This window comes from Citrus clementina, unplaced genomic scaffold (genome assembly GCF_000493195.1).
Source record: "Citrus clementina cultivar Clemenules unplaced genomic scaffold, Citrus_clementina_v1.0 scaffold_8, whole genome shotgun sequence".
Lineage (NCBI taxonomy): Eukaryota > Viridiplantae > Streptophyta > Magnoliopsida > Sapindales > Rutaceae > Citrus > Citrus x clementina.
The window spans coordinates 19,577,662-19,604,624 of record NW_006262022.1 but is presented as its reverse complement, the minus strand read 5'-3'; the positions used below and the strand labels follow the sequence as shown (position 1 = coordinate 19,604,624).

The 26,963-nt window shown below is 35.8% G+C and overlaps 2 protein-coding genes across 3 annotated transcripts; one reads left to right on the top strand and one right to left on the bottom strand.

Annotated features, from left to right (window-relative positions):
- Positions 1–2,277, bottom strand: LOC18034717 (F-box/LRR-repeat protein At1g67190). 2 transcript variants are annotated; one of them, XM_006424185.2, is made up of 3 exons: positions 2,033–2,277; positions 1,702–1,837; positions 1–1,585 (listed from the first exon to the last, which is right to left on the bottom strand). In XM_006424185.2, the coding sequence occupies exon 3, from the start codon at positions 1,580–1,582 to the stop codon at positions 326–328; it is 1,257 nt and encodes a 418-aa protein (XP_006424248.1). In that variant the 5' UTR covers positions 1,583–1,585; positions 1,702–1,837; positions 2,033–2,277; the 3' UTR covers positions 1–325. The 2 variants fall into 2 exon arrangements, with proteins under 2 accessions (XP_006424248.1, XP_006424247.1); XM_006424184.2 differs by having other exon boundaries at positions 1,702–1,815.
- A 19,631-nt stretch (positions 2,278–21,908) lies between these two features.
- Positions 21,909–22,595, top strand: LOC112096449. The gene has a single exon (XM_024179893.1). It carries the CDS (start codon positions 21,909–21,911, stop codon positions 22,593–22,595), a length of 687 nt encoding a protein of 228 aa, XP_024035661.1.
- The last annotated feature ends 4,368 nt before the right edge of the window (positions 22,596–26,963 follow it).

Below are 26,963 nucleotides of genomic sequence, written 5' to 3'. Positions count from 1 at the left end.
AAGTAGGGGTCAACTCCACAACATCATCCAGGGTGACCACATGTCTTTAAGTGTCAGAGAGAGATAAGAGCAACACAATTTTTAATCTTTGAGTAAACAAGAAGCTTGCACAAAGCAATTGAGCATAACAAAACCACAGTGAAAATTAAACCAAGTCTTTTTTTTTTTTTTTTTTTGACAATGGAAATTTTAATCAAAAAGCTTCAACCATCCTTTATGGGCACAACAAGAAATTGATTCTTGGGGACTGTACCTGCACTCGTGCTCATACAATTCATAGGTAAACCAAACTTGAATTATCTAACTAAAAAAATTCAAAGAAGTTTTACTCGTAGTCAAATTGCACCTCCACATGCAAATATTTCCTCATGAGCTGAACAATGGATGACGTAAATTTTGCCAACAACAGACATTCTTCATGGGTTTTTATCTCTGAAATAACACCAAAAATTACCAACCTCCTAAGATTTGGGCATCGTTTTAGGAGACCCTCAACCCAATGTGAGAACAGATCACTAATGACAGGCCATCCAAGCTCCAGCACAGCCACATTCTCCAAATTAGCAGACCCTTGCAGACCATAATGAAGCACCCCATCTTTCAAGTCATAACTCAATGACAGATGGCTCAGCTGCGGGAAACAAACACCAATTGTTTCCAAATCCAAAACCTCATCCTCATCAAACACCACATCCCAAAGTCGGAGTTTCTTCAATTTTGATGATCTTGAGATCATTTGGTAGAATTTTGGCCAAAATATTGTGAAGCTGCTTACATCCACGATCTCAAGATTATCTACAGTGTCACCAATATCAAGATGTATTACACTAACATCATCAATCTTGAAATGCTTCAGAGTCCCCCTGCCAACAAGTTCAAAAAGTTCAAGAGCACAGTCTTTCAAGTGCAAACGCTCGATACTATCAGCCTCCAGTATAAACTTGTCCAAACTAATAGCTTCAACATAAATACTCTTCAGTGTTGGACTGGTCAGTTCAACGGTCACTTGCGCATCCAACATTGCAATCTCTGGACTGACAAGTTCCAAAATCTCAATTTTCTGACATGCGGTGAGCAAAAGACTCAAATCCAAAGCTGATATACTGACATAACTCAAAGAGAGTGACTTCAGACAAGGAAATCTCTGAAAGTTAGGCTCAACCCCAGTGATTGTATTATGAGCCAATGCCAGCACCTCCAGTTTCTGCCTCCCACAAATTTCAAGAATATTAACATTTGGAGTGGTCCGGACATTATAATATAATCTACGCAAAGTTTCTCTAGTATACATGAGCCAAGCAATAACTGTGGATGCGGAGAACTCATCAACATCATCCATCAAAATAGACAGGCCTTGCAATCCACTGGTTTGGAATATCGTTTGAGTTATCAAGATTTCTAGTCGAGTAGTAGTCAAATCATGATAAACAGACCAATCATTTGAATTAAAGGAGAGTGTGTGAAGGTGCTTTCTATAAGCCTCTTGCCACTTTTTACATGTTGCAGAGGCTATCACCACATCTCGGGCACCTCCAAGCCGAGACAATATATTACCAATCACTTCAACAGGAAGTTGCTCCATTACCTACCAAATGAATTCCCCCGACAATGTCAATCAAATAAAAAATACTCAATTACCAATAACCCAAACAGTAATCTAAATAGGAAAAGGTTGATCCAATCCATAAAGACAAAAAGCACCTTGATTAGATCTGCAAAAGAAATCAGCAAACCAATGAAGCAATCTGAATCAAAGCCACCAAAATTCAACTTTGAGTATCCGGATTTCCACGTAAGGTAATGAAATCGCCATAGCTTCAAAAAAAACCAGGAACCACTGAAATTTAAATAAAAAAACAGTTCAAAAGTTGAACATCCCATCAAGAGTACAAGAAAATGAAACATAAACAACAGATAGAAAATCCGATCAATAACACAAAATTTAACATCTGGGTACCAGCAAAAATTTGAAGAAACCACTAAAGAGCTAACGAAGCTATGAACACAAGGAAAAATGAGAAGAGGGTCTCACCAGAAACGAGATTGACGCTGTTGATTTAGATAAGAGTAGGTGAAAAAAGTGGAATGTGATCGCAGTACTGTGGTTAGTGGATGCTAACGAGAATTCAATTTATAATTATCCAGAGTTGATTTTTTTTTTTTTCCTTTTTCCTTTGATTTAAGGATTTGAATTCAACAGGAACTGTGCGATTATGCCCACTCTGGAATTCATGAAAGCCCTTTATTTCTGAGTCTCTGCTCCTGTTTGGCAGGTGAGTAAAAGCAAGTACCATTTCCATTTGCTTAATCCACGCAATTTCTTTAAAGCTTTTTTCAGATGATATGTCATACAAATATTTGAAACACGTATGGCATGTCGTGCCTTTAGTCAGGATATAGATGACATGTCCTTAGCATAGGAGATTGTATGACATGTTGATTTTTGTTTCGGCATTTACATGACGTTATTAATTGTTAATTTCAAAATAAAAATTGCATGTCCGGTCATTTATAAAATATGTCAAATATAAGATCTATTGAAAATATTTGTGTAACTTGAAATATCGTCTATATTTTTAGCACATAAATGAGGGGAAATCTTAGGTGTAACTATGGTATTGTACTGCAGTTATATCTAACCATTGGATGTTAGTGGACTCTACCAATTTAAGTGCATCCAACGGCTAGATGTAACTGTGGCATGGTGCCACAATTGCACCGTAGCCTGATCCCATAAATGATATGTGTTATTAGCAGATTGAAATATTTAAAAAAAAAAATTTAAGTTTAATCACCGGTGGATATTTACTTTTTGTCAACTAAAGTGTCTAGTTTTTATATTTGTTTTATTAATTTTTTAATCCTTTCTTAATGGTGCGCTCAGTATTTTAAAAGGTGTGCTCGGGTCAGGCAATAAATTCGGGTGTTCCCTTCAGTCATAGTCCACCAAATTTTTGTGGGGAAATTTATAAAAATAACCATAAAATTTTTACTATTTTCACAATTAACCCTCTCAACTTTTTTCTATCAACATTAGCCAAACACACGCTTTTCTCCCCAAATTACCTTTTTTTACAAACCAAAAGCAACTTTCTTTCTCCCCTTTCGTCAAAACAAAGGCAGCTTTCCACTCTTGAATTATCAACCAACGGCGACGGCAAAAGGCAACGATAAAAGTGAAATCTGATTATAATCTATCCGGATCCAACACTAATCGGCATCACATAGTGGTATGAGTTATTTTCTGAACTTGCTCGAGAGTTTCAGTGAACTGCGAATCGTGGGTGAATCTGGCGACAGGCTTCGTGCGACAAGCTGACAGATTTATTGCAACTGACTATTAATTTGATAGGGCTCAAATAATTTATTTTTTTTATAATTTCATGCTTAATGGATTCAGTTGTACTTAAATTGTGTTACAATGGTTGGTGGAAGACATTAGATGATGGTCGTATCGAGTATGTGAATGGTAAAAATAGAGCTTTTTTTGTTGGGAAAAATTGTCTGTTTGATCAGTTATTGGCAAGAGTATACGAGATGTTACAAATAAACCCTAATGGATATAGTATCACAATAAAAACAACTTTAAGGTATATTAACACATTATATCGTATATGTGCACTGCCCATGGATATATTTGATGATGAAATGGTGATGGTTGTGTTGCACATGGCATCCGATGTAGCTAATTTTGGATGCATTCCTATATTCGTGACCACATTACCTCGAGTTCCGAGCGAAGGTATTGAGTCACATGTCGATACAGAAACTTCGTTTAGAGCAAATATGTCTGACCCCGATAATGAAAAAGAGGTGTTGCCAAGGATAATATCGCTGCAGCAATATTACCCTCCAATCCACAACAATTATGACAATATTGATGATAACGGCATTACGTTACAAGATGTTGGAGTAACGGTATTTTCAATAACGACGTCGTTGGAGCAACAATATTCTCCGTATCACAACAATGATTTCCGAGACAATGATGATCTTCATGATAAGACAGAGGGGGATAATGTTTGTGCAGAACCTTCTAATAGTATGAGGGTCACTCATTTCAATAATGATGGTGATGATGGAGCAGCCGGTCCTTCGAATATTCCGTCGTTTCAGCATGAGGATGAGTGTGAAGACAATACTCCTGTGAATAACAAAGACAATTAACCTATGGTTCAATTAAGAAGGAGAATTGACCCCCTCACAAGTCTTGCTCCAATTTTGCCTTCAAACATGGTTGCTCCAAGATTTGTTAGCAGTTGTGACTCAGATGATATCAGTGTGGGTAAGCTATTTGCTAAGAAGAATGAGTTTATATTACAACTACGCAAGGTTGCCTTTAGGGATAAGTTTGATTTCAAGATTGCACGGTCTACAACGACACGTTTCGAGGCTCACTATTGTTCGGAATCATGTAAATGACATATTCGAGCAACTAGAAATTCGAACGAGCAAAATGTTCCTTGGGTGGTGTGGAGAATTGACAATGTACACACTTGTCATAATGATTGTTGAGTGTTAGAAAATGCATATTTATAAAGGAGAAAACTGTCATTTTACATTTCAAGTCTTACTAACAACCCTTACTTTTATGTATTTAACCTTCTTGTGATGTAATTACGTGTGTGTTATTTTAATTAAGTATTTTATGTATTTTAGGGGCATTATAGTCATTTCACAATAAAAGAGAGATCAGACGGCAAAACAGACATCACTTTTGAACTCAGGACGGTCGAAAACCTTAGGAGGAGCATAAAAGGAAAAATGGCACTATTCACATGTACGGTACTATTCACGTATACGGTACTGTCTACGTTACTGTTCACGACACTGTTCACATAGACGGATCGATGACGTGGCATTGACCGATGATGTGGCATTGACAGATGACGTGGCATTGACCGATGATGTGGCATTGACTGATGAGGTGTCACGATCCTGTTGGACTAAACTTCTTATGTACTGTTGATGGTGACGTGGCAGCACATCAGTGGACGAAAAATCTCGCGTACGGTGCATGCATCACACAGGATTATTTTCAACCAAACCGCGTTACTGTTCATCCGGGTCAAACCGTGGACTGTTGACTGATGACGTGGCGCAATCCTGAGCGTCCAAACTGTTTTTAATCCGATGGCCATGATTTACTCCATGTATCTATAAAAAGGGGGCCTCCCCCCCTAATTTGATATCTCTGAATCCATTTTTGGGATCCATTTTCTGTAATTCCTTCTCCATCTTGTATTTTCTTTGTATTTTAATAAATTCCCATTTTGCCCCTAGTTCAATTATGAGTAGCTAATTTCCTTTCAAGCTTGGGTTGAAGGTGAAGTCTCAACATGTGTCATGGGCTTTATTTGGTAAATTTATTTTCTTTTCCCCTCTAGTTTTTGTGGATGATTTGACTTATCGTCGACAAATAATACTGATCTTGTCTAGATACCGTCTTGGTTACACCGGCTCTCTAGTATAAGGTTATTATTATTTGGCACGATAAGCCCTTAGCACCATATTGATTAAAGCGTGGTTCATGAGGTGTGGATTCCCCCCTCATGATTTAATTGGCATTAATACAGATTATTTAGCCCATGATGCATGTCGATATGGATCCAGATACCCAAGTACGTCATTTCAATAGATTTCGCTTCAACTTATTCTCGCCATTGCAATTCCAATTTTAGAATTTATTCTCGCCATTTTAATTTAAGTTTTAGCATATTCCAAATCATTTCCACCATAAATCCAACCACCCATTTACAAAATTAATTCTTCACATAATTAAAATCCACCTCCTCGTGGGATCGACACTCGTCACCATTGATCTATACTACAATAGATTCGTGCGCTTGCGAGTTCAACAAAATTTGCACAACAAGTTTTTGGCGCCGTTGCCGGGGAGGTAAGTTATTTTAATTCGTAGAATTAATTTTTGTGATTAATTTCTTTTAATTGTTTTTTTTTGTAATTTTCTTTTTATTAAAAAAAAAAGTGAATCTACATTTAAAGGTTAGTATTTCTTTTCTTTTTCTCTTCTTTAAATTTCTGTAATTTAATTTTCAATTTATTTTTTTCTTTGTAATTTTTGTTTATTTTATTAATTTAATTTTTAGTTAATTTATTTCACGTATTTATTTTTGTGTATTTTTATAGTAAGGTTGTAATAGCGCAATAAGGTTAGTATCATAATTTCTCCCTCTTATTTATTTTTATTTGTTTTGTTCCCATCTTTATTTTTATTTTTATTTTATTTTGCATGCATGGTCGTAGGTCATTATTACCTAATCTTGAACCTATAGACCTTGAATTAGAAAAAACACTTCGCACACAAAAACACATTAAAAATAAATTTGGAATGGATTTACAAGCACCACAGGAGAGGCCATTTAAGGACTATTTTAGTCCCTTAGCTAATTTGAACACATCATGCATAAGATACCCAAATGTAGCTGCTAGGAGTTTTGAATTAAAACCTAGTGTGCTAAATTGTCTCCCCACATTCTATGGCCTAGAAAATGAGGACCCATATAATCATCTGAATGATTTTCATGCAATTTGTCAAACTTTTAAATATGAAAATTTTTCAGACGATGATGTTAAACTTAGATTATTCCCATTTTCTTTAAAGGATAGAGCTCGTTCATGGTTAAATACTTTGCCTGCTAATAGCATTGCATCATGGGAACAAATGGTTACAAAATTTCTAAATAAATATTTCCCAGTGCATAAAACCAATTCTATTCGCAGGGAAATTTCAGAGTTTACCTAGAGAGAGGACGAGCAGTTTTTCGAAACATGGGAGCGATTTAATGGGCTACTCTTGAAGTGTCCACATCATGGGTACGAGAAATGGCACCAATGCCAATACTTTTTGGAGGGATTATTGCCGAATGTGCAAGAATGGCTAATGGCAACAAGTGGAGGAGAGCTAATGTCAAAAAGTGCATCAGAGATTTGGGAATTCTTCCAGCGACAAGCAGATAATTCCCAACAACGGAGTCGATCACTCAGGAATACTAGAAGAATTAAGGGAGTAAATAAGGTTCAAATTGGCGAGTCAACTTCGGGAATCAAAGAAGTCAAGGAGATGGTTGAAGGTCTTGCTCGACAAATAGCATCGTTATCGACTGCTAAATCAACAGAACCACATGACCATGACTCATACTCCGATCAAGCCAATGCCATAGGTGTAATGAGAAAGCCATCTAATTACAACCCATACTCCAACACATATAACCCTGGATGGAGAGACCACCCCAATTTTTCATGGTCTCAAGGATTCCAACAGAATGGACCAGCAGCTCCAGCTCCACAAATTCCTCAAGTTCCTCAAGCCTCTCAGCCCCCATTTAGACCATTCAATCAGAACCAGAACTACTCTCAACCCAGACCATGGGAGGATTCATTCCAGAATCTCAAGAATGCTACTCACTCTACGATTGAGCAACAGAATCGCACCATTGATGGACTACAAAATGAGTTGAGAGCAGGCTTCAACTCACAAGCCCAATCAGTTTCAAGCCTCGAGAAGATGGTGGGACAACTTGCTTCTTCAGTTCAGACCTTGGCGATGACTGTTGAGAAAGGCAAGTTTCTAAGTCAACCAGTGCCTAACCCTAAAGGAGTACATGAAGCAAGTACCAGTTCACCACAACAGCATGGAGAGGTCAAAGCAGTCATGACCTTGCGAAAAGGAAAAGAAGTCGACAACAAAGTGGAGATACCGGTGACAAAAGAAAATCAAATTGTACCTGTGAATGTTGAGGACTCACCACCGGAGGAAAAAGAAGAAACCAACCCACGAGAATACGTTCCCAAAGCTCCATTTCCTCAGAGGTTAGCGAAAGGAAAGAAGGAAAAATCCACAGGTGAGATTCTTGAAATCTTCAAACAGGTAAGTGTTAACATCCCTTTACTTGATGCTATAAAGCAAGTTCCATCTTATGCCAAGTTTCTTAAAGACATTTGTACTAAAAAGAGAAATATGCATGTTCAAAAGAAGGCATTTTTAACAGAAAACGTTAGTTCTATACTCCAACATAAAATTCCTTTAAAATGCAAAGACCCAGGCTCCCCCACTATCTCATGTAGTATAGGGAACCACACAATTGAGAATGCTTTGTTGGATTTAGGTGCTAGTGTAAATTTGTTGCCTTATTCAGTATTTGTGAAACTTGGACTGGGAGAATTACACCCAACTCCAGTGGTGTTACAGCTTGCAGATCGGTCCACGAAAATACCTCGTGGTATTGTGGAGGACGTGCTTATCCAGGTAGACAAGTTTTATTTTCCTGTTGATTTCATTGTAATTGACACTCAACCAATACAGGACTCAAGGAAGCACATCCCCATTATTCTAGGCCGACCTTTCTTGGCAACTGCAGATGCTCATATTCAATGTAGGACCGGAAATATGCAATTGTCATTCGGCAACATGACTATGGAGCTAAATATTTTCAACATTGCCAAACAACCTCACAGTGCAGATGATTGAATTGTTGATGTAGATTTAATAGAAACAATAGTCGATAATACTTTTATTTCAAACCTTAGTGATGACCCTTTACAGACATGCTTAACTCACTTTGGTTTTGATTTTGATATTGACAGATCGGTCGATGAGGTCAACGCCCTACTTGACTCAGCACCATCCATGGACACTAATAAATGGAAGTCAAGAGTTGAACAACTAGCACCATCAGAAAAGAAACTCATCCCATCATCAGAATCACCACCAAAACTCGAGCTCAAACCATTACCCAACACTTTGGAATATGCGTTTTTGGGAGAAGAAAGTACTCTGCCGGTAATCATCTCATCATCCCTAAATGACGAACAAAAAGGTAAGTTGTTGAATGTTTTAAAAGAGCACAAAGGAGCATTAGGATGGACCATAGCAGACATTAAAGGTATAAACCCAGTAGACTGCATGCATTACATTCACCTTGATGAAAATGCTAAAACTACTAGGGAGATGCAACGTCGGTTAAATCCTAACATGAAAGAAGTTGTTAGAACTGAAGTCCTTAAGCTATTAGATGCAGGTATCATTTACCCAATTTCTGATAGTTCATGGGTCAGTCATGTACAAGTCGTCCCCAAAAAGTCAGGAGTCACAGTAGTTACCAATGCTGATAATGAATTGATACCAACTAGAGTAACTACAGGATGTCGTGTATGCATTGATTATAGAAAGTTGAATTCTGTCACACGTAAAGACCATTTTCCTTTACCATTTATCGATCAAATGCTTGATAGATTAGCAGGCCACGAATTTTATTGCTTTCTAGATGGCTACTCAGGATATAATCAGATTCCCATAGCACCAAAAGATCAGGAGAAAACTACTTTCACTCGCCCTTTTGGCACTTTTGCATATAAGAGAATGTCATTTGGATTATGTAATGCACCTGCTACATTCCAACGATGCATGTTGAGCATTTTTTCTGATATGGTTGAACGATTCCTTGAAGTCTTTATGGATGATTTTTCTGTCTTTGGTGACTCGTTTGATCAATGTTTACATCATCTAACGCTAGTTCTGCAGAGATGTACCGAGAAGAACTTAGTCTTGAATTGGGAGAAGTGCCATTTTATGGTAAAACAAGGTATTGTTCTCGGTCACATCATTTCGAGAAAAGGTATTGAGGTTGACAAAGCCAAGGTGGATCTCATTTCTAATCTTCCTCCACCCAAAACAGTCAGAGAAGTAAGATCTTTCCTTGGGCATGCTGGTTTCTATAGACGTTTCATTAAAGATTTTAGCAAAGTTTCTAGACCCTTATGCAATTTACTTGCTAAGGATGTACCTTTTATCTTTAATGATTCGTGTCTTATGGCTTTTGAAAAATTAAAGCAATTGTTGACATCATCACCCATTATTCAGGCCCCAAACTGGAGCTTACCATTTGAGCTCATGTGTGATGCATCTGATTATGCAGTAGGAGCAATATTAGGACAAAGAGTTGATCGAATTCCTCATGTTATTTACTATGCTAGTATGACATTGAATGATGCACAGTTGAACTATTCAACTACTGAAAAAGAAATGCTAGCAGTAGTGTTTGCATTAGAGAAATTTCGATCTTATCTCATTGGTTGTAAAATAATTATATTCACAGATCATGCTGCTCTTAAATATCTTCTCACAAAGAAAGATGCAAAAGCTAGACTAATTCGTTGGGTGTTACTTTTGCAGGAATTTGACTTGGAATTCAAAGATAAGAAAGGGACAGAAAATGTTGTGGCGGACCATCTCTCTCGTCTCCATTTTGACACAATTACAGAGCCATTAATATTAAATGAGTCATTTCCAGATGAACAATTAATGAGTGTGGAAGTATTACCTTGGTATGCTGATATAGTTAATTATCTTGTTACAGGTAAATTTCCAGCGCATTGGACCAAGCAAGACAAGGCTAAATTCTTTGCGGAAATAAAGAATTTCTTTTGGGATGACCCATATTTGTTCAAGTATTGTGCAGACCAAATTGTTAGACGATGTGTCCCTGAAAGTGAAATTCAGAATATCCTTTCATTCTGCCATGAACAAGCTTGTGGAGGCCATTTCAGTGCTAAGAAAACAGCGACTAAAGTTTTACAATGTGGTTTCTATTGGCCAACTATATTTCGAGATGCTTACACTTTCTGTTCTTCATGTGATAGGTGTCAACGAATGGGGAGCATTACACGAAGAAACATGATACCATTAAATCCAATTTTAGTGGTTGAAATTTTTGACGTATGGGGTATCGACTTCATGGGACCCTTTCCCCCATCTTTTGGCCATCAATACATATTGGTTGCTGTTGACTACGTATCAAAATGGGTAGAAGCAATTCCATGTAGGACCAATGATCATAAGGTGGTGATAGCATTTTTGAAAAGCAACATTGTTTCACGCTTTGGATTCCCTCGAGCAATAATTAGTGATGGTGGTGCCCACTTTTGTAACAAAGCATTCAAAGCTCTTTTGACAAAGTATTCAATCACACACAAAGTGGCGACCCCTTATCATCCGCAAACCAGTGGCCAAGTTGAGATCTCCAATCGAGAAATAAAGCACATATTAGAAAAGACGGTGAGGCCGGACAGAAAAGATTGGTCATTAAGACTTGATGATGCATTATGGGCATATAGAACGGCTTTCAAGACCCTGATTGGGATGTCACCCTATAGGCTAGTGTATGGAAAAGCTTGCCACCTACCTGTGGAATTAGAGCATCGTGCATATTGGGCCATCAAGAAATTCAACTTTGACATGCAGCAAGCCAGCTCAGAAAGAAGATTACAACTGGCAGAACTTGAAGAAATTCGCAATGATGCATACGAAAATGCCAAGATTTACAAGCAACGAATGAAAGTCTTTCATGACAAGCACATTATGAGAAAATCGTTCACTCCAGGTCAGAAAGTGCTTTTATTCAATTCTCGTTTGCACCTATTCCCAGGTAAGTTACGCTCTCGATGGTCTGGTCCCTTTATTGTTCATACTGTTTTTCCACATGGGGCAATTGAAATTAAGGACCCAAAGAACGGTGTCACGTTTAAAGTTAATGGTCAAAGATTAAAGCCATATCTTGAGTACCAACCACATGGAGAAGACACCGAAATAAATTTGAGTGACCCACCAGATTTGAATTGATTTTTTTCTTTTTGTTGATTTGATTTTTCTTTCTTTCTTTTTATTATTCTTTTGCTAATTGAAATTATTTTTGCATAAGTGTGTTTGTTTTACCATTAAGTTTTTTTTTTCTTATCATTGTTAATCATGAGTACCTTACTTAGACCGTTCTTCCTGAACATTCTTAAACCACTTCAACGTGTCAAAACTCATCTCAAAAAGCAGATTCAATTTTGTAAAACACAACGCATTTGGGCTCTACAACCACCAGAGTTAGTAGCCTATGTTGAGGGTTTAGAACGCCAACTCAGAGACATTGAGAGAAGTGTTTACGACAACCAGTTGGAGCTTGAGGTAAATTCAATAAGAGGACGATTTTAATTTTCTTTGTGTGTTTTAATTTGTTTTTTTTTTGTGTGCTTTAGTTTGTTACCCCGGTGAAGTGGCGGATAACGGTACTCCGTGACAATCAAGTCGGTTACTTCAGTTTCCCATAATAACTGATATTCTGAGGCGAAAGTATGGACAGAAACGAGATTCTAGCGAAGCTTCACAAGCGATTCCCTTCACTTCCTCAGAATGCCCTCCTTACGATCTATAAAGCTCGGTCCGAACGCATGCGATTGCTCATGAGGAATAACATACATGCTGACATCCGTTGGTTAATCGAGGTTAAAGTACGATCGGCAGGTGAGTTACCTCCAAAATTTATTGCATTCATGCCTGGTTGTGGTAAAGGAAATTATGCAAGAAAACGACGAGCTCGAAGAATTTCTGTTGCTTGTCATAAGTGTGCCAGAATGAGTTGCGATAGAAACCCATGTTCTTTAGGAATGGTGTCTGATAACAGGGAAGATAAGATTCAATTCATTAGGGATGGCTTGAATAAGGAATCATTGGATGATATCCTTTTGTCTCTTGAAACGCATCCCAGTGGATATGTTCAAGGAGCGATTCTCCGGTTATGGCCATTATTCCAGAAAGAGCATGCACGATATAGTCTCGGGAATCTGACTATAAACGACCATGTTTGCCAGTTTATAAGAAAACTGGATAGGAAGCCTATCCTCGACCCATAGAGGGCGTTTAAGCCGTTTCTGGACGTAAAACCAGAGGAAGATGTGAGCCACAGTCGCAACTATCTGTAAATATTCTTTCACTTTACTGTTATTTTATTTCACTATTGTTTTATTGTGTGTATTATTGTCTTTAATAATTTTATTATTGTTTGCTTTTTTCTTTTTACTGTTTCCTTTTTGACTCGCGAGCCACGTGCTTTACGCGTTATTTGACACTGACATGTTACCTCATACACAACTGTGATCCACTGTCACCAAGATTCTTAAATGTGATTTTTTTTTTGTCAAGCACTCACAAATTATTTTTGAGAAGTTTCACAATGGCAGCTACTCCCAATAGACAATTCAAGAACATTTGTGTGCTTTCTGGATTTACATATGGCAAACATAAAGAGTTCGTTGAGGCAGCCATAAATCTTGGTCGAAGTATAGCGGAGAGAAAATTACACTTGGTGTATGGAGGAGGTAACCGAGGGTTATCAAAAATGGTCTCAGAAGCAGCTTTTATCAGAGGAAGTCAAGTGTTAGGCATCATCCCAAGAGTCCTAAAACCATTGGGCAGTTCGTCTGACTCATCAACTGGAGAAGAGTTAGTCGTCTCAGGTATGCAAGAAAGAATAACTGAAATGCTTAATCATGCTGATGCTTTTATTTTCCTTCCAGGAGATCTTGCAACACTAGAGGCACTTATGACACTAGCATCTTGGGCCCATCTGCACATCCACCAGAAACTCATCGGTTTGTTAAATGTCAATAACTTTTATGATGGCTTTATCGCATTTCTTAACCATGCAATAAAAAACTATTTCATTCCTTCTAATGTGAAAAAACTCTTTATTTGTGCTCACACTGCTAATGAGCTACTTGATATGTTACAAGCTTATAAACCGGAGCCAGACCCCTGGACCTTTGTGTTGGAGCGACCAAATAATGATGGTAACAGTAGCCGCAGTAAGAAGTACAAATTAGATTTAACTCTCCGCCTGTAAATATTTTCTTCTGTGTTACACCACCCAGGTGATGTCTTCTAAACTTTACTTCTTTCCTTTCAAACATTGAGGACAATGTTTCGTTCTGGTTGGGGGGAGGGAATAGTCGACAATTGTAGAAGTTTGGTTAAGTTTTTACTAATTTTTTTGTTGTAGAAACTAACTATTGCTAACTTTTTGTGTTGAAGATGGCTGAATATGGAGGGTAGTGACTCTAGAAACGCATCTTCATTGTTTAAAAAAAAAATTAAAAAATTAAAAAAAAAAATTCTTTTTCTTTATTAAGTTTTGATGTTCATTTTTCTTCTTCTTTTTTTTTTCTCCTCTATAAATATACATTTTCCAACTTTTGAGTCGAAGATGGCTGAATATGAAGTGTAGTTCCTCTGGAAACGCATCTTCTTAAAAAAAAAAAAAATCATTTTCGTTTTCTATCATTTTACGTGTAACTTTTCTAATTAGTTTTTATGCATCATTTTCACATTTCTGCATGCATATTTTTTCATGCTTAGAATAGGTTGAGGGTAGAATGTTGTTTGAAAAAAAAAAATTTGTGTGATTTGTTTTAACATTGGATGACATGATTAATTTCAAATTTTAGTATTTGTATTATCTTTGGTCTTAAGTGATGTTACGTTATGTTTGCTACTCTACATGTTGATGTCGGAGACAAATGTGAGTTGCTTGAAGGAATGAACGTGTCATAATAAGTACCAAGTGAGTTTTTGAGCCTATTATTTTTCTTGGAGAATAACCCTTTTGCCCACTCTTTATACAGCTTAGCAGTTTATTATTTTACACACGATCTCTAAATTGCTTTTGAGTTAACCCTTTAAAAAAAATTGTAAAATAAAAAAAAAGAAAAAAATGTGTGTTGTTACATTGGGAGACCCATTTAACTAGTAGATATGGATGATTATTTAGAGCCCTAAAGAACGATGGAAAGGCCATCTTTGATCCGTTTGAGCCTTTCTAGCCATCCCTTTTATTAAATATCCATAGTTACCCCTTTTGAGCCTTTAAAAAAAAAAAAAAAAAACCTTTTCTTTGTCAACTTATCATCTTGACCCACTCCGATTTGGAGTATTACCCGATATCTTATAAGTTCCATCACCTATTTATGTTTGAGAAAATGTAAATAATTATGTTGTTCAGTGAAGTTATGCCAAATAAAAGTCAAAAAAAAAAATTATTGTTTCAAAAGAATATTGTTCAGTGAAGTTATGCCAAATAAAAGTCAAAAAAAAAAATTATTGTTTCAAAAGAATAAAAATAACAACAATAGGTGAAATACACCTTGCAACTTCAAAAAAAAAAACAAAAAAATTTCTCTTCATTTTTCTCAAACATACATTTTGTTTTCCTTATTTCCTTTATTTGTTAGCCATATCCCTAGCCTACGTTACGTCCTAATAAAAGTCCTTCTTGATTTTAGGGAACTATAGTTTGAAGTAGAAGCTAGTTATATGGGCTAAAAAGATGTAGTGATGCATAATAAAAAAAAAAATAAATAAAGTGGGTTGACTAACATTTTATTTGACTTGAGATCGTATTATTTCTAAGCTGAGGGCATATTTATTTCATCTTGGTGAGAGCATGTGATATCATTTCTTTATCATTTTCTCTCTCAATTACCATTCATTGGAGTGACTATGTTTATTGGGTTTTAATTTCTTTGTGAGAGTGTCACTACTTCCAGTGAGATTTTGGGGTTTGACATGTCATTCTTGAAAGTAGCTATAACAAAGTCTACTGGGCTAATTCATGTGGATGGTTGATGTGGGTGTGATGTTGCTTTAGACTGGAGATAATGCTTATACTTTTATTTGATTGCTATAATTAATCTGATTGAATAAACACGAGTGTTTCAAAAAAAAAAAATCATTTTGAATTTGAATTTTGTTTTCGCATTATTTGCTAGGGACTAGCAATAAGCTGGTTGGGGGGTGTGTTGAGTGTTAGAAAATGCATATTTATAAAGGAGAAAACCGTCATTTTACATTTCAAGTCTTACTAACAACCCTTACTTTTATGTATTTAACCTTCTTGTGATGTAATTACGTGTGTGTTATTTTAATTAAGTATTTTATGTATTTTAGGGGCATTATAGTCATTTCACAATAAAGGAGAGATCAGACGGCAAAACGGACATCACTTTTGAACTCAGGACGGTCGAAAACCTTAGGAGGAGCATAAAAGGAAAAATGGCACTATTCACATGTACGGTACTATTCACGTATACGGTACTGTCTACGTTACTGTTCACGACACTGTTCACATAGACGGATCGATGATGTGGCATTGACCGATGACGTGGCATTGACCGATGATGTGGCATTGACTGATGAGGTGTCACGATCCTGTTGGACTAAACTTCTTATGTACTGTTGATGGTGACGTGGCAGCATATCAGTGGACGAAAAATCTCGCGTACGGTGCATGCATCACACAGGATTATTTTCAACCAAACCGCGTTACTGTTCATCCGGGTCAAACCGCGTTACTGTTCATCCGCGTGGTCAAACCGTGGACTGTTGACTGATGACGTGGCGCAATCCTGAGCGTCCAAACTGTTTTTAATCCGATGGCCATGATTTACTCCATGTATCTATAAAAAGGGGGCCTCCCCCCCTAATTTGATATCTCTGAATCCATTTTTGGGATCCATTTTCTGTAATTCCTTCTCCATCTTGTATTTTCTTTGTATTTTAATAAATTCTCATTTTGCCCCTAGTTCAATTATGAGTAGCTAATTTCCTTTCAAGCTTGGGTTGAAGGTGAAGTCTCAACATGTGTCATGGGCTTTATTTGGTAAATTTATTTTCTTTTCCCCTCTAGTTTTTGTGGATGATTTGACTTATCGTCGACAAATAATACTGATCTTGTCTAGATACCGCCTTAGTTACACCGGCTCTCTAGTATAAGGTTATTATTATTTGGCACGATAAGCCCTTAGCACCATATTGATTAAAGCGTGGTTCATGAGGTGTGGATTCCCCCCTCATGATTTAATTGGCATTAATACAGATTATTTAGCCCATGATGCATGTTGATACGGATCCAGATACCCAAGTACGTCATTTCAATAGATTTCGCTTCAACTTATTCTCAACAATTATAACAAACCAACAACTCCTTCAATTCATCAAGCAACGCACATATAATCATCAATTACCAAAATCATCGAGAAATCAAATCATCCCAAGTTTATGCCGAATTTTTGAAAATTCTTCTTTGCAAAGAGGTTTTGATTTCTTTACCAAATTGGCATGCATATTATCAAATATTCAAGCTCCATAATTACCAATCACATTTTATAAATAAAAACAACTAAACTTATCAAATATCTAATGTGACATTTCAATATAACAAAAAAAATCGCATATGCTTAAAATTCTCGAAGTATATGTATTTCTCCCCTTTTCGATATTATTTAAAGCAAGTAATGCATATTTGACAATACATCAATAAAGTACAAAAAATGCATCCATTCACCAATCATAGATTGCATAAAATCAAACTTCATCAAATACAATGGAATCATCAAAGCACAAACTTTATCATCAAAACTTAAGCAAAGCATAAGAACATAATAACAATATATAAATCATCAAAATCAACATATGCCATTATAGATCATCAAAATCAACATAGCTATTAAGAAAAGCCATAATGATGAGTTAAAGAACAAGTGATCAAATCCACTATTACAAATGCTCATATATATTTTTAAGTGATGATATAGTAGTTACACCTTGTGATGGATCTTTCAAAATTAAGTTCTTAAGGTGAGAAGAAACATACCTCCATTTCTTAGGGAGTATTTGAGAAGTACTTTCATTTTACTTCGCATTTGTTTCTTCATGTTGCTCCTCTTGATTGTCAAGTGGTGCATTCTTTTGGCTATCATTTGATAATCTTCTTGTAGCTCTTCATCTACATTATCATCAAAAACAACTTTCTCCATAGAGGAAGAATTAGACTCATCAAATATAACAAGTATAAATTTTTCCACAATCAAAGTTCTTTTGTTATACACTCAATAAGTTTTGCTTGTGTTTGAATAGCCAAGAAAAATACAACATCAAATTTTGGATCAAATTTGCCAAGATTATCTTTTGTGTTCAAAATATAACATTTGCATCCAAAAACTTTGCAATAATTAATGTTGGGTTTTCTATATTTCCAAAGCTCATAGAGAGTATTATTGAGATGATGTCTAATCAATGTGGTCTTAACTATTTTTTTTAATAGACTTATCATTTCTCTCTACAACTTCATTTTGTTGTGGAGTTCTAGGTGATGAAAATTTATATTCAATGGCAAAACCATTACAAAAAAATCTCAAATGCATGATTTTCGAATTATCCACCATGATCACTTCTAATGCAAGAAATAACATATAACTCATCTATCATGCATATACATCACACAATCATGAAATATGTAAATATTCAAAGATTTAGAATTAAAGCATATCACTTATTTATCATGCTTAGGCATTACATAATTAAAAATCAAACAAATCTATCATGATAAGTTGACAAGCTATCATCATAAATATATAACCATGCATCATGATAAAGCACTAAATGTTAAACACAATGATAATTCCATCATGTAAACATACAAGCATACTTTCGTAAATTCATTTGTCATGATTCACTCAATATAGTAAATAGGCAAGATAAACTTATCCACTTCATGTTAATGCACTCAATGTTATGATACCAAATGAAATGTTAAATATTTACTAAGATTAAAAGACCATAACTTATAATCAATAAGGCAATAATAGTTACCAAAACAATTAAATCATTTTGCCTCATTATTTTTGCTTAGACCATGATCAAGTGATTATCCTCATAAGCTTCATCAAGGAACTCTCCACCATTCCTTGATTGTGGTACCTACAAAGAAAACATTCACGTTGTGCCCTTTGGTACCCAAATACTTTTGGGTCCTTGAGTGTTAGATTTAGTTCCTTTCGGAACCCAAATACATTTGACTCCATAATACACATTTCTTTTAATTGGACATCTATTCTTCATATGACCATTTTGATTGCAATAATGACATACAATTTGATCATTTATGGAGGTAGCCTTAACAAAATAATTCTTATAATATTTTTGTTTCAAGTAAGGCTTATACCCAAGTCCTCCTTTATCAAACACACATTTTTGTGAATTAAGCATGTTATCCAACATCTTTTGCCCATTTGTGAATTTCAAAACAATCTTATTCAACTCATTGCTCCTTTTCTTAAGCGTTTCATTTTCATTTATTAATTCATCAACATGTGATTTCTCATGCTCATACGAAGTACTTTGTTTACATGTGAATGATGCAATTCTATCATGTAACATTTCATTATCTAATTCTAATTCTTTGATCTTTTCATTTAATGAAACATTGGATTTTTGCAAAGCATCTTTTTCATTTTTCAAGTCATTTACATGTGATTCTAGATGCTTGTGTGAAGTGCTAGGTTTCTCATTTGATAATGCAACTCTATCATGCAATGTTTTATTTTCTAATTCTAGGCAACTAATCTTTGCACTTAGAGTTTCATTTTCATTTGTGAGCTCTACCATTTTCTTTTTAAGACATGTATTCTTTTTACCAATTTTCATCCACTCATCATACAATTCTTTAAACGCATCATGTAATTCATTATAAGTAGGAAGATCATTTACCTCATCAAGTCCATCATCCGAGTCATCTCCAATTGTCATAAGTGCCAAATTCGACACTTCATGAAATTCCTCCTCCTTTATAGTCTCCTCATACACAATTTCAAGTTTTCTCCAAATTTCATAAGCATTAGAACAATTTGAAACTTTATGAAATTCCTTTTTATCTAAGGCACAAAATAAAGCATTCATAGCCTTGGAATTTAATGACATCTTTTTCTTATCCAATTCACTTAAAACATTCTTCCTAGGAATGAATGAACCATCACAAACTATTTCTCATAGTTCATAATCTAAGGCTTGTAAAAACACTCTCATCCTAGTTTTCCAATAAGGATAGTCATTACCATCAAAGAATGGAGGTCTAGTGGTAGATTGGCCTTCCATGAAGGTTGAGCTAATTTGGGTTGCTATAGATCTTTAACTCTAGACGGTTAAGTCTATACAAGAGCACCTCGCTCTGATACCAAATGAAATACTAACTAGGCAACCCAAGAGGGGGGGTGAATTGGAATTTTAAAAATTAAGCTAAGCAAACCACACAACAATTTAATCTATTGCCTTGATCAAATTGAAAACAATAAATTCAATCATGCACAATATTAAAAGAGTAAGGGAAGAGAAAACAAACACAATGATTTTTACGTGGTTCGGTAATCACCGCCTACGTCCACGCCTCCAAGCTCACCGGGCTTGAGGATTTCACTAAGCTAGCCTCCCAAGGCTTCAAACGCTTACAATTGACTTCCAATGTGTCAATGGACCTTTACAACAAGAGATTATCTCCAATCTCTTAACCCAAGTGTATCCCAACACTTACAATCTTTTAACTTGATTTTACAAAAAAAGATTACAAATGAATCTCTCTCACACAATATGTTTGATCACAAGTGAAAGCTCAATGTGTGAATGAATGAGATGAATACAAGAATTTAAAGCTCAATGAAAGTTGTATTCTCAATATTTTGCTCAATGATGATCGTTGGAATCCCTCTTGTTTGAATTGGATTGAGCTTATTTATAGTTGGAGCTGAAAAACTAGCCGTTATAAACTGTCTGCTCGAAAACGGTTCGCCGTTAACCATTAACGGTTAACCGTTTAGGCCGGTCAAAGTTACCGTTGGGCCAATTTTCAAATAAACGGTTAGCCGTTTAGGCTTACCCTTTCGCCGTTAATTTCCAGAGACCTGCAAAACAAATTTAGTTTAACCGTTCTTACTAAACGGTTCAAGGTTAGCAATCTGGAAATAATCGGTTAACCGTTTTCAGTAAACGGTTCACCGTTAGTTTCCAGAATCATCATTTTAACAATACTTTGCAGAACATGCTTTCTGGAAATTATCGGTTAGCCGTTTTAAATAAACGGTTAGCCGTTTGCTACAGTGAAAGTATTTTCTAAATTTATAGTTTGACCCCAAAACTTTATAAAACTGTATTACGGCCCAAAATGTTATGAAACTTTGCACATAGGTCCAATTTCAGAATTTCTAAGTAATGCTTTGTTAATCTCAAAACTTTCTGAAATTATGGTATAGCCCAAAATGCTATGACACTTTTCAAATAAGTCATTCTCCAAAATTTCAAGCAATACTTGTTTATTTCAAAGTTTTCAAAATTCTTTCAATTAAACCATAAACTTTGAAAAACAACCAATTTCATAAAATCATTTTTCCATTAAATATGAAACATTTATAATGTGAAAATAATGATTTATTTAAAAAGAATAAAAACAATCAATTTCTTAAAATCATTTTTCCATTAAATATAAAACCTTTATAATGTAAAAATAATTATTTATTTAAAAAGAATATTAAATAATTTGAGCTTAAAAGATTAATAATTCTTAATCTTGTTTGTTATCATCAAAATCAATATTATGGAAACATATATGTTAACAAACCCTGCAGAGTCATACAACTTGCTCCCTAAATACTCTCACATACTAACTACAGCGAATGAGGGTACATTCACTCACCTCGAGTAGGATTGAGATGGTAATTTCTTGTACTATTTTTTAGCACTCGGATCTTCCATCAAGGGTTTTATGCAGTACATTCGGCCTGTCATTGCTGTAGATGATACTCATCTCAAGGGGCTATATCGTGGAAGTATGTTCGTGGCAACATGTCTTGATGGTAACAATCAATTGTATCCGTTAGTCATTGGGTTCATGGATTCAGAAAACAATGATGCTTGGGAATGGTTTATGATGAAGTTACACAGAGTGATTGGCGATAGACCTGAGTTGGTAATTATCTCTGATCGATGCACTGCCATAAGGAGAGTCGTTCTTAAAATATTTCACAATGCAACTCATGGCGTTTGTTTTTACCACGTGAAATGTAACATTAAGTCACAGTTTAGAATGTCCAAAGCTCTTTGGAATGAATTTGAGCCTGCCTTTATTAATGCAGCAAAAGCATATGGCCACAAGGAATTTAAGAGACAACTTGAAGGGTTGTGGATGATCCACTCGGGTGTGGCTGATTACTTAGAAAATAATGTCGGTACGTGTAATTGAGCAATGTCTCAGTTTGAAGGTAGGAGGTACATCATACTTACCACCAACATCGCGGAGAGTGTTAATTCTTTCATGAGGAAACCGCGAAAATTTCATGTTACTCATTTTGTTGATCACTTTAGGAAAACATTACAACAATGGTTTTATGATAGAAAAATTATGGCTGAATCAATGAGTACTCGGCTAACAACATGGGCGGATGAAATAGTCATTGAGATGAGAACTATAGCTGAAAGAATGATAGTTCGGCCGGTGTCTCCGCATCGATTTCAAGTTATAGGTGGTGGGCTTAAGGAATGTTTGGTTGACTTGCAAAAGAAAACTTGCTCATGCAGAGTGTTTCAACTTGATCAACTTGTATGTGCTCATGCAATTGCGGCGTGTCTAATACACCTGGTGGATTTTATTAACCTTTGCTCGGACTTTTACACTACAAAATCGTTGGCGATGGCTTATGCACAACCAGTGGAGCCAGTTGGCGACGTGGCTGATTGGGAAGTTCCAGATGAAATTCAAGAGATGGAAGTATACCCACCAGTTGAGGCACTACCACCTGGCTATCATAAAGAGCTCAGAATACCCTCGGCTGGCGAGGACGTTAACCGGCGGACTGTAAGATGCGGGCGCTGTCATGAACTGGGCCATAATCGTAAGCGATGTAAGAATCTCATTGCGTCGACTCAAAGTTAGTTGTATTGTTTCAATGATTCGTTGGTTAAAACTGTTATTATTTTTTGTGTATTGTACATTTAAATGTCATGCAATTTTATTTTATTTTTAATATTAAAATGTGAGTAAAAAAATTATATAAACTTAAGTGCGCAAATTAGAATAAAAATTCAAGTTTCAACATTCGAATTACTACAACGGTTTACAATACAATATCGTCATTAAATATGTCAACTGCAATCTTCTTTCTAAAGTACTCGACATGACTAGTGTTAAACTCTAATCTAAGCCCGAACATTAAATATATCGTAAACATCAATACAAAAACACTGCAATCGCCAGTTCTGGGCTTTTGTTATGGCACGCTCTTAACTACGATAACTTTCCAGGGGTCAGCACTCTGCAACTCAGGTCGGATGTTGTAGAAGCTAACATATTCCAACCATCGAGGGAATATAACTTCAAGTGGCTTGAATTTCAACTTGTATCTTTTGCCGTCGTGAAATGTGAATAATGAGTCATAAATTTAGACTTTATTTTTATGAAAGTCTACTCGTGCTAGTACCCAATGCGCGCCGTCCAAGTTAACATGGATGAGTAACTGTCTATAAAAATTGAAAAACATGTTCGTTATATATGAAATTGAAAAACAACCAAGAAAAAGCGACAACTTGTATATTTTCATTATGGAGTATGTGAAATGCAATAAAATACATATCATATCGACATCCGTCATTGATTTGGACATTGTGTGTTGTCGCCCACAAAGATAGCAATTCAAGTGGTCGTCGAATACTAATGAATCGACCGCACAATCTCCGTTGTTCCATAACTGATTCAAGAACACCTAGTACATAGATAACCAATAAATGCATAAATTAATAAAACTTAAAGGCGATAATAAAAAAAACATAAAATGTATTTATAAGTTTTGTCGGCACGTTACCCAAAAAAATGTGTCAGTATGTGTGACACATTGAATTAAAGCATTCAGATACTGCCATTGTTTCTCGCTAATCAAGCAAAAATACTCGTGAATATATTGTAAATGAGAAGAAACATTACGATTTAAAAGAAAAAAATTATACACAAATTCACAACACTCAAAGAACTTCGAAAATATAATTACCCATCGCCTAGTCATCCCATCGAAGCTAAACTCAATATTATTTGAAAGAATGACCGCGGGTGCTGGACTCTCCGATCCACTGTCATATCACCAGCGAACCATCGATCAAACTCAGCAAACAGAATAGAATCCTCCAATCCTCTTAGTGGATTTATATCCACACTCGTACTCATGTCAATCGCATGGTCCATGATTTGGGGTCAAGGTAAAGCCGAACGTTCTTTCCTCGCCTGAGCCGAGGAATCATGTAAGAACTGTTATAAACATATGATGGTATGTACGCACGGCCGAACTTACTGACGCCTGGAGGCACTTCAGTGAACACCTGCACGCTCTCTCCACTAACATCCTCATAGAAACTATACAATGGCATGGGCGTAGAAAAATTTTGATTGCCCACATCAGTATACACTCCATAGTCATCCGGAGCATGTCCATTCGCCAAGATGAACATATTAAACAACTATCAAATTAAAAGTTAAACGAACATAATTATTAAATTTAAATTTGCTCACTGCATACAAGCGTCCTGTAGGAGAATCCTTATTTGGACGTTTAGAAAATGTGTCAATAAATCCAACCACAGTTTCTTTAAAATCTTTTAATTTCGACTTCAATTCATAAATGTTACGATCAATTTTATCCAGCCGTCGTCGCATGTAATCATTAAACTGCTTTATCCTTGACTATTACAAAGGAAAATAAGTAAAACTTTAGAATAACAGTAAAACAATAATGATTTATAAAGGAAGAATATCGTATATTATTAATAACCTCAGAATCATGTGCGTCATCAGAGTTGTCTGTCTGCTCCTGTTGGTCATCAACAACCACCTCATCCTCAGAAGTGTCATGACGCTGCTCTGGTGTTGGGTTTGGTATGTAGTCATGCTCGTCTGATTGCCTTGTAACAGACGGCATCGCGTTGATTGAGGGTTGGTGCTGTATAAAGTATCATTTAAAATTAGTAAATGAAAAGTCAAAAATTTCGATTAAAAAATTTATAGTACTTAGAGGATACCGACCTTATGAACCCAGTCTGGAATGCTTGGCATGTAATCCTTCACAGTGAGCCAATATTTTCTGCTACTCTCCTTTGAATTCGGCTCAAGGGTTTGTAAAACGTCCCCCTGCCATAAATTCAATCCAAAATTTTAAGTTAGTATACATAACTTAAACTTAAATTTAGTAAAGTTAAAAAAATAACTAATACATATTACTTACAAGACGAGATTCGTCGTTGAAGAATGAATAAACCTCAGCAAAGTTGATTCTCGAAGATGCCATGGGCTTCCATTGCACGATGCAGGGAATCTTCTTCTTCGTTTTCACGACCCATGTTGACGGCAAACCTCTAATCGCTTTGTAAATCCATGCCTGCAACAACCAAAGTGAAAAACCTATTAAAACAATTATCAAATATTTAATACTATAAAACTTATTAATGAACAAAAAAACAACGCACCTGAACCCCGGACGTAAAGCCGTAAAGATTGTACTTTTCAATGTTATCATCTGGGTTTTTCAACCGAGTCGTCTTAAATTTCTAGTCTTTCTTGAACAGTGCATCATCAAGACTCTTGTATATCATTTCCCACGACAAAAGACCCCATGGACGATTTCAGAAGCACTGTATATCATCAACTTCGTTAAGCCAATCGAAATTGATTTGACAGTGATTTTTTCTTGCATTTAGTACCCTGTCCGTAAAATAAAAGAGCACAATCTTTAATGCGTCCATATCATCCATTTCCTCGAATTTTAACTTCTTAAATAATGCATCGAATTCCTTAAGATTGATCTTGCAATGCACACCATCAAAATACATATTCCGTAGCCTATGCACCGTTTGGTTATTTCTTAGTTCGGTATTAACACCATATGAAAGTCCAGTAACCAGACACCATTCTACAATTAACAAGCGAATCAAATGCTCATCAATTTGAAACCATAACTGATCCTCACGGCTATCTTCTTCATGGGCCACTTGCCTCAATAAAAGATTATGCAAAATTACCCCATTAAATGGAAAGTTTCGACACTTCAAGAACTGCCCAAATATATCATTCTTGAACAAATTCAACTGCCGCTTTGTTAATTTTTCCTCGATGGCTTTTACGACCAAAGATAAATTACACATGCCCGAAATTCGACCTGGAAAGTGATCGGCATAACGAAAATACATCCTGCCTACTTCGATATCCGATAATTCTGATTTCGCTATGTATCTGTAATATTTATAACATTATTATATTGCATTTACAACAAAAATAAAATAAATTGACTTGACGGGAAAAAAATATTAAACCCACTGTAATTTGGTGCGACAGCACGGGCGCGAGCGCGCGCGCGCTCTAGCGCCCTTCATTGGGCAGCGGTTCTACATTCCCAAAACAACACTCCCAAAACAACAACAACCACCACAAACACCACCACCACCAACACCATTATTCTCAAACTACAACCACTATTATTCTAAAATTTCATTTTAAATTAATGAAAATAAATAAAATTGCTAACCTAGGTTTTGTTGAAGGCTGTAGATGGTAGATCGGACGCCGATAAGGGATGGAGCCGCCGCCGACCAGGGCTGATGTTGCCGCCGACGATGGGAGTTTCTTTGGTTTGGGAGAGATGGGTGAAAGAGAGATTGTTGGGGGAGAGATGAGAGAGAGGGGTATTTTGGTCTCAAAGGTTTTTTTTATGGCTAATGTTGATAGAAGTTTGTTTGGGGGGTTAAGATTGAAAAAGCAAAAGTTTTATAGTTATTGGTGTAAATTTTCCATTTTTATGAGGAAAATAATATACTTTTTTTAATACATATATATTACAATTAGAATCCGTAATAATTTTACTATAACACAACTCTAATTTTTATTCTCATATAATATTAGAAGAATGTTTATTTCATCTTGAATGATGAGAAGATAATTTTTTCACTTCCAAAGAAGGAATTGAGTCCCAACATCTCAATGTGCATTTAAATCTTGAGCCAATAATTTGTTTAAGGAAAATGATATATATTTGACCTTAAACTGAATTCATTGTTTTTTTTTTTTTAGGCAATAGCACATCTCTTATCCTGGATCATGGGCCATCGCTTGATTTTGGTTTGATTTTAACAAAAAAATATTAATTTCAGTAAACAAAATTGCAAGCTAATTATTAATGTTGTTTTTATAAATAGTCAAGGAGCAAAAGTATTTTTACACGTTTCGCCCAAAGTGTTAGAAGATGATTGGCCGTGGCCCAATTTTAAT

What these genes read in the sequence shown, in the direction of transcription:
- LOC18034717 (XM_006424185.2), bottom strand. Translation starts at nt 1,582, where the DNA reads ATGGAGCAACTTCCTGTTGAAGTGATTGGTAATATATTGTCTCGGCTT.
- LOC112096449 (XM_024179893.1), top strand. Translation starts at nt 21,909, where the DNA reads ATGTCTCAGTTTGAAGGTAGGAGGTACATCATACTTACCACCAACATC.